This window comes from Pygocentrus nattereri, chromosome 13 (assembly GCF_015220715.1).
Source record: "Pygocentrus nattereri isolate fPygNat1 chromosome 13, fPygNat1.pri, whole genome shotgun sequence".
In the NCBI taxonomy this organism is placed as follows: domain Eukaryota; kingdom Metazoa; phylum Chordata; class Actinopteri; order Characiformes; family Serrasalmidae; genus Pygocentrus; species Pygocentrus nattereri.
Genome location: NC_051223.1, coordinates 9328305 through 9336695, shown reverse-complemented (window position 1 = coordinate 9336695; position 8391 = coordinate 9328305). Strand labels below are relative to the sequence as shown.

At 43.9% G+C, this 8391-nt stretch overlaps 1 protein-coding gene across 1 annotated transcript; it reads right to left on the bottom strand.

The window, feature by feature from the left end:
- On the bottom strand, positions 1 to 7604 carry LOC108441176 (phenylethanolamine N-methyltransferase). Its single transcript, XM_017720556.2, has 4 exons — positions 7398 to 7604; positions 2808 to 2997; positions 1572 to 1779; positions 1 to 716 (listed from the first exon to the last, which is right to left on the bottom strand). The coding sequence occupies exons 1-4, from the start codon at positions 7602 to 7604 to the stop codon at positions 278 to 280; spliced, it is 1044 nt and encodes a 347-aa protein (XP_017576045.2). The 3' UTR covers positions 1 to 277.
- Positions 7605 to 8391: the final 787 nt, after the last annotated feature.

Here is an 8391-nt window from a genome sequence, read left to right as displayed (position 1 = left end):
GCACTGAAGTCCTGAACTTCAATTGTATAGTTTTGATAATTGTCATTTTTTTTTTTTTGCGTCAAAAAGTAGTTCCAGCAGCTTAGAGTCAAGTAATTACAGTTGAAACCTAACAAAATACTTTAGTGACCTTAGATCTATCTTACATTCCTATCAGATAACAAGTAATCAGAAAGCTTTCCAGCAAATCAGATTGTGCGGTCAGAACTAACTGTTGTATAAAAGACAAGTCAAAAATGCCAAGATCTTCCTTTGATCCACCCCCATCTCACCATGACTACGGTTTCCTGGCTTTGGCGAAAAACACTCCGGTGACGTCGTCCACCCCAACCCTCATGTCTGGGGGTAGGTGGTAGACGCTGAGTTGCAGCAGATGGAAGCCGCTGGCTCTCAGACTGGAACACACCTGAGCCTCGTCCAGTGGCACCACCGGGATGCGCAGGCCCGGAGCCCCGAGATAAAAACTCTCCCCCAGCGCTCCAATCAGCAGCAGGTGACCGCCTGAGCGGAGGAGACCGGACAGGTGACCCAATGCCTGGGTGAAGGAGGACAGGTCTGGGCTCACGCTCTCCAGGCAGAAGGATGACACTAGACAGTCGGCGCCTGTGCTGGGCAGCGATCCAGATGGCAGGGGGCAGGGCTGGTGGATGTTGATGGGCAGCACATCGGTCACCACTGAGCGAAGCCTCTTCGCTTTTTCTATCCAGGCTGAAGGACTTAAAATAAGTAGAATAAGATACTTAAAAGCCTCATTCTTATTGCATTTTCCTCGCATTTCATTTTTATGTACTGAAAATAATTCACAATTAAATAAGTCACAGTTCATCAAATCCTTATCTATTAAATTATGCCTGTTGCAACCATGAGAGACATTATGGCAACCACCTAACAGCACTCTAACTACAGCCTGACATGGTAGAGGCTACCTAGTAACATCCTAGCAATTACCTGGAATACCATAGAAATCGCCTACCCTAGCAACCACCTAACAGCACCCTAGCAACTGCTTGCGAACACCCTAGCAACCACTTAAAATCCAACAGCAACCACTTGTCAATATTACAAAAATGACATAGCAGCCATCTAACAACCATCTAGCAACAACTTAGCAACCAGCTGGAAGACCATAGCAACTGCATAGCAATATCTTAACAATTACCTGGAACATCACAGCAACCACCTAGCAACACTCTAGTAATCACCTGGCAGCACCATAGCAACCACTTGCAATACCACAGCAACTACATTGCAACCTTGCAAACATAGCATAAACCCAGAATAGTACACTCTTAAACATTATGGTTCTTTTAAGGTTCTTTAGTACAGAAAATGATCTACAAAGAACCACAAACATTCATTGCATTATTTAAGGGTTGTTTGCATCATGAAATGGTTCTTCAGATTCATGGAGGATGCGCAGTAGATGGTTCTATATAGAACCTTCTTAAAAAGGTTTTGAAAAACACCCAAAAGGCCCTTCTACTGTTACAATATTAAGCTTGTAACAATATAAGAACCCTTATGGCTGCAATATAGAACTCTTTTCAACAAAGATAGTTCAAGCATCACACCTGCGTCCCTCCAGCTCACACACAAACTTTAAGTAAGGTGTCCAGTCCAGGCTGCTCTTGCCGTCCTGCAGCCAAATCCGCAGTTCCTTTCGGTTCACCTCCAGGAAGTCAGACAGAACGACCCGATCGAAGTGCTCACAGCCGCTCATCACCTGGTAGAGAGTCGGACCAGAACCCACGTCCACCAGAACCTCTCCTTTCATCCCATCTGGAGTAAAGGCACAGGGTGGGAATATTTATTATTATTTTTTATATTTTTCACAATTTTCTCCCCAATTTAGTCACATCCAAATCCACACACTAGTTAAGACTCTCCCAGTCACACAATACCACCAGCACTAAGTGGGTGAAGGCAGCACAGGCTTCTTCCGAGACCTGTGAAGCACCACCACATCTTTTCAAACTGCCACAAACTCAACATCTACAGCTGAACACACTTGGAGGAGAACACTAATCACCAGATGTGCTACTAGCATCTCGCTGAGTGGGACAGACACAAAACAGCTGCTGGAGTTTTTAAATGCTGTCCACTCACTGTCCACTTTATTAGACACTCCTACCTTGTAGATGTAAAGTCAGAGGCGATAGCTCATCTGCTACTGCACAGTTTGTGTTGGTCATCCTCTAGTCCTTCATCAGTGGTCACAGTACGTTGCCCACAGGGCGCTGCCCACAGGATGCTGTTGGCTGGATATTTTTGGTTGGTGGACTATTCTCAGTCCAGCAGTGACACTGAGGGGTCCAGCAGCACTGCTGTGTCTGATCCGCTCAGACCAGCGCAAGACACACTAACACACCACCTGTGGGGGTCCTGTGGGGGTCCTGACCACTGAAGAACAGAGAAACAGATGGACTACAGTCTGTAACTGCAGAACTACAAAGTGAAACTTTATGGTCAGTGGAGCTGATAAAGTGGACAGTGAGCGTAGAAACAAGCAGGTGCTTTTTATAAGTGGCCGGTTGGTGTAAATGTGAATGTTTATTAATGCTATCACAGTAATAGAATATTACAGAATTCCATAGATTTAATTGGCTTTAACACGTATCTTCATCTTGAAATAAACTGGTAAATAAATTGTAAAAAATCAGTGCAAATTACCATTAAAAAACAAAATATTGTGGTGAAAAACCTAACGGAGAAATTAGCATCTGCTGTAGAAAATATATTGCAGTATAATCCTGGTTATGGCCCTGAACCTGACCAGCACAAAGAGAGGAAGCAGAAAAAGAGCGTACCCTCAGAAAAAGCTTCGTGAAGGCACTTGAGCTTCCATGGCACGATGCTGTCGCTCCTGGTGAAGTCAGCTCGCGGTGGAGTGTAGTTATACTGCAAGTATGCTGCTGGGTCAAAGCCTTGGTAGCAGGCCTCCATGGCAGCCACCGCTTTCTCTCCTCTGTCCTCTCCCTCCATCTCGCTGTCCTTTGCCTGGACACCAAGACGGCATTTATACCTGCACAGGTTTAGCCGAATTAGTGGGGTTGGCCAAATTAGCCTTTATGCGTCTGCCCAAGGCCAGCTGCAGCCTCCCTGTCTCTTAGCTCTTATCTCTACAGATGGAGATAGGGGTCTTTTGCCTGAACGGCAGCCCACCTGAGAGCACTCAAGTTTCTCTGACCTCAGGCACTGATGGCATCGTGCTTGGGCTTTTTACTGCAGTCGGCAAAACCCCTGCGACTCCTGATCCGCTATCTGTCCCATCTGACCACAGGCTTCCCTCAATTCAGGCACACAAAAAGGAGTCGTTGCTGGCCATTAGCTTTGCATTTTCCACACAAGTTATTAGAGAAGGGCTGGACTAAGAGTGCCTCAAGACAAAACTAATGCATCAGAGCTGCACACAAAGGGAACATTGAGTCCATTACAAAGGGCAAATGCACTTTACCTGAACTGTGTAACTACTAGACAATGGCTCAGATGCAAGTGGAAACACCGTTTTGTGACAACTTTAAGGGCTGTCAGCTTCAATTGTTGAGGGTCAATAATGTTAAACAGGCCTGTGCACAGACATTTGCGGACAGAGACTCAAACACTAACGTGAATTCAAAACTGTAAGAGGAAACCAAATGTAGTGTTCAGAGTTTTTTCCCAAGTCAGCCAAAATACTAGCCTTACTACCTAAGCGGGGACTTGAACCCCAAACACCAGTTTACAAGTTCATACACTGTTAGAAATGAAGGTTCTGTTCAGGTAGATTTTTCGCTCATCAAGGTACAAACAATGTAAATGTTCCCTCAAAGGTACTACAGTGGTTTTAAGGTCCAACTGTGAACCTTAAATCAGTTTTTCCAGGTGAAAAGTTGGTTTTTTGTACCTTTTCATAACCAAATGTTTTAAAACAGAACAGTAGAATAAAAGCCTGGAGGCGAGGCGGGGTGTGTGGAGTCAGTACAACTTAGAACATATCATTTCAGTTGATTATGGTTCAGTCATGTTCCCTGAATAAAGGTACTAAGATGGAGCCTAGAGGGTCCCATCCCAGTGGCAAGAGGGGTACCTTTTTTTTTAGAGAATGTAACCTTACCCACTATGCTACCTACAATCAACTCCATAGTTACTGGAAATGAGCTAAAATCAATACATTCAATAAACCAGACATGCAATAAGTGACATGCTGAGTGTAACCTAATGGGCAAGCTGCATGTTTTTTTTCCGCTTTGTCTTGGACAAAAAACATTGAAAACTTTTTTTAAATCATATGTTAGCACCACATTATTAATATTTGGTGAAGACTTTTTGAAAGGACTGGCCGTTTTTGGTCCGTTTATGAAGAGGAACCAGAGAGTGGATCACCTGTCCTGTGGAAAGTCTCAGTCCCAGCGAGCGCGCTCGGTGCAGGAAGACAGAACCACTCTCTTAATCAATCAAAGAGTTTATTAAGTCTTCTGCACAAAGAAAGAAGGGCACTCCTTCTTTTATACAAACACGTCCTGCCCTGTTGCGTACAAGCAAACAGGGTGGACCCAAATAAGTTGTCTAACAGTCATGAAATGCTAGGCTGACACTCACGGACCACCGGAACTGCCCAAGGGAGGGGGGCTTCTGCTCTGTGTACGATAATCTTACCTACAAAAGAGAACAAATGGTTCTGGACAGAATGTTGTCCCGATAAGAGGAGCAAGTTGTTTGTGCAAACTGCCAAGGACAGTAGCTATGCTTGCTGCAAAGTCTGCTTAGAGCAGAGTTAGAGCAGAGTTAACCCTTTCACTTTTCTTGTGAGAATAACAGGATTGAGCCACTTTCTGTAATGCTTAAGGTTGGAGAACTCTTGTTGAGGGATTTTGGACCACTCTTTAATGCAGAACATTCCAGTTCCTTGATAATCTTGGCTCTTCAATTGTGGACTGGCCTCTTTAAAACACACCACAGGTAAGGTTTTTACACACACACACACATTTTCTAAGCTTCTTATCCTTTTAGGTCGCAGGGATCGCTGGAACCTATCCCAGCGGTCATCAGACAGAAGGCAGGAAACACCCGGGACAAGTCACCAGTCCATCACAGGGGGTAAGGTTTTCAATTGCTTCCAAATCTGGAGACTGAGAGGGCCAGCGCAAAACTGTATTGTATTGCCGAAACCATTTCCTTTTGGATTTTGACGTGTGTTTAGGATAATTATCTTGCTGAAGGGTCCATCCATGGCCAAGTTTCAGGTTTCTGGCGGAGAGATTTTGGGTTACACCATGAAGCTTAGTGGAATTTTTTACGCTATTTATTTTCGCAAGAGCCCCCAAACCACCATCAAAACAGCCCCACAGCATCAACAACCCACCAGCGTATTTGAAAGGGGCTTTTAATTCTGTGCCGTCTGTTTTTATGCCAAATGTGACAACAATGTGCATGATCAAAAAGTTCAGTTATTTCTTCTTTGACCACATCACACAAACTTTTGTAGTTCCAAAAACACTTTTCTGATGGTTCTTTAAGGGTTTGTTAGTACAGAGAATGGTTCTATAAACAACAATAAACATTGAAAGAACCCATAAATAAGGGGGTGAACATCCAAGAATTTTATAGATGAGCATAAACCAGTGGATTTTGCGTTGAGCAGAGTGGATCCGACACAGCACTGCTGCTGGAGTTTTTAAACACTCTATTAGACGCACCTGCATTGTTGGTCTACCTTGTAGATGTAAAGCCAGAGACGATAGCTCATCTCTTGCTGCACAGTATGAGCTAATCATCCTCTACACCTTCACTGGTGGTCACAGGACTCTGTTGGCTGGATATTTTTGGTTGGTGGGTTATTCTCAGTCCAGCAGTGACACTGCAGCACTGCTGTGTCTGATCTATTCACACAAACTAACACAGCACCACCACATCAGTGTTACTGCAGTGCTGAGATTGATCCACTACCTAAATAGTATCTGCTCTGTGAGGGTCCATGGGGGTCCTGACCACCGAAGAACAGGGTAAAAGTTTGCTAACAAAGTATCAGAGAAACAGATGGACTGCAGTCTGTAACTGTAGAACTACAAAGTGCAGCTATACAGTAAGTGGAGCTGATCAAATGGACAATGAGCGTAGAAACAAGGAGGCGGTCATAACGTTATGCCTCATGTATTAATTACTATACTATATTTCCAAAAGTATTCACTCATCCATCCAAATCATTGAATTTAGGTGTTCCAATCACTTCCATGGCCAAAGGTATGTAATACCAAGCACCTAGGCCTGCAGACTGCTTCTACAAACATTAGTGAAAGAATGGGTCGCTCTCAGGAGCTCAGTGAATTCCGCGTGGTACAGTGATCGGACACCACCTGTGCAACAAGTCCAGTTGTGAAGTTTCCTCACTACTAAATATTCCACAGTCAACTGTCAGTGGTATTATAACAAAGTGGAAGTGATTTAGAACGACAGCAACTCAGCCACAAAGTGGTCAGCCACGCAAATGACAGAGCAGGATCAGCATCTCGAATGCAGTGGTGTAAAGCACCGCCACTGGACTCTAGAGCAATGGAGACGTGTTCTCTGGAGTGACCAATCACACTTCTCCGTCTGGCAATCCGACAGATGAGTCTGGGTTTGGTGGTTGCCAGGAGAATGGTACTTGTTTGACTGCATTGTGCCAAGTATAAAGTTTGGTGGAGGCTTAATTTTATCCACATGTTAACAATGTGTGTGGCTGAAACACCTGAACTCATTCAGGAGACATAATACTTTTGTCTATGTAGTGTGTATATATTGTTTTGCACATGTCACATTTTATTTTCCCAATATGTTACATTCAGGAAATAAACAGTATAGCTCAGCATAGCTCAAATTACAATGGGCCTCATCAGCAACAATAGTGAGTCAGCATAAAGGGAGGAGGTGGAGTGGCTTGCAGTCTGGTGCAGAGACAACTGTGTCCCTTAATGCTGATAAGACCAAAGAGATCATTGTTGACCTCAGGGGGATTTGCGGTGGTCACTCTCCACCGCACGTCAGCGATTTAACTGTGGAAAGAGTCATACGTGCCAAGTTCCTTGATGTGCACATCACAGATGACCTCACATGGACCTTCAGCAACACCTGCCTCGCCAAGAAAGCCCTGCAGCAACTTCACATCCTGAAAACGATGAAGAGACCTCCCCACCTTCCATCCTCATTACATCCTACAGGGGGACACCATCCTGACTGCCAGGTATGGGAATCACTGGATGGCCCTAAAGTGGATTGTGAGGATCATACTGGTGCCTTTATTCACTATCAACAACAAGATGGCGCCATTGTGCGGCGACGTCTCAGGTGTGCTCTTACTTGTGTTTATGATTGTTTTATTTTTATCATTATTTACTCACGCGCACACCATTTATGTTTATGATAAGGAGACATTACTGCACATTCGAGAGCTGGTGTTCTCGTGCATCCAAAGAGGCTGCTGGGTGATCCGACGACTCCGGCTGGAGTGTGTATCTCAGTCGAGGCAGAGGGCCTTGAATGCTATCACATCGCACCATGCTCATGGGATGACCGGTATGTGTGGCTTTGCGTTGTTGACTTAGCTGGCGGAGCTCCAGAGTGCTGGACAGGCTCGTATGGATGTACATGATCCAAAGACTTTAAATCAGCGAAACTCGCTGTTAAACGCAGGGGTGTAAACCCTGTGAATCTTCGCGTCATTTCACGTTCCCAAAAAAAAGGAAGACAGACTCTCTAAACTGGCTTTACTAAATATAAGGTCTTTATCTAATAAAACATTTGTTATAAATGACTTTATATCTTACCAAATACTAGACTTTATATTGCTAACAGAAACCTGGCTCAAAGCAAGAGAACATCACCAGCTTGTTGAACTGTGTCCGCAGGATTATCAGTATTTAAACTCTCCTAGAACCTGGGGTCGGGGTGGCGGTGTTGCTGCAGTATATAGAAATAGTATAAAGTGTTCTCAGCTCAGTTTTGGACAATTTTCGAGTTTTGAAATTCTGGCATTTAAAATCATGTATGCAGACCCAGTACTGTGTATTATTGTTTATTGTTCTTAATTTGAATCAAGTTTTAATTATTGGTGATTTTAATGTACACGTAGACAATGAAGCAAATGTGCTTGCTTCTCATTTAATAAGCATCACAGAATCTTTTCATTTTTGCCAGCATGTTGTTGGCCCTATCCATGTTACCAAGGGCATACGTTAGATTTGGTTTTTACTTTGGGTCTGACTGTCCACTCTGTTCATGTGGAAGAATCTATAGTGTCAGATCACAGTAGTATTCTGTTTGATGCCGAGCTCCTGGCTCCAGTCACAAAATCTAAACACACTATTTGCTCACGTTTTCTAAATAATGAATCTGTGCATACTTTTACCAGTCTTTTTTCTAAGGTATATAACTCTG

Coding starts and splice junctions, on each gene's coding strand:
- LOC108441176 (XM_017720556.2), bottom strand. CDS start 7,604: ATGTACATCCATACGAGCCTGTCCAGCACTCTGGAGCTCCGCCAGCTA. Junction 1,780..2,807: donor TCACGAAGCTTTTTCTGAGG/GTACGCTCTTTT, acceptor CCTTTACTCCAG/ATGGGATGAAAGGAGAGGTT. Junction 717..1,571: donor TGTGAGCTGGAGGGACGCAG/GTGTGATGCTTG, acceptor ACTTATTTTAAG/TCCTTCAGCCTGGATAGAAA.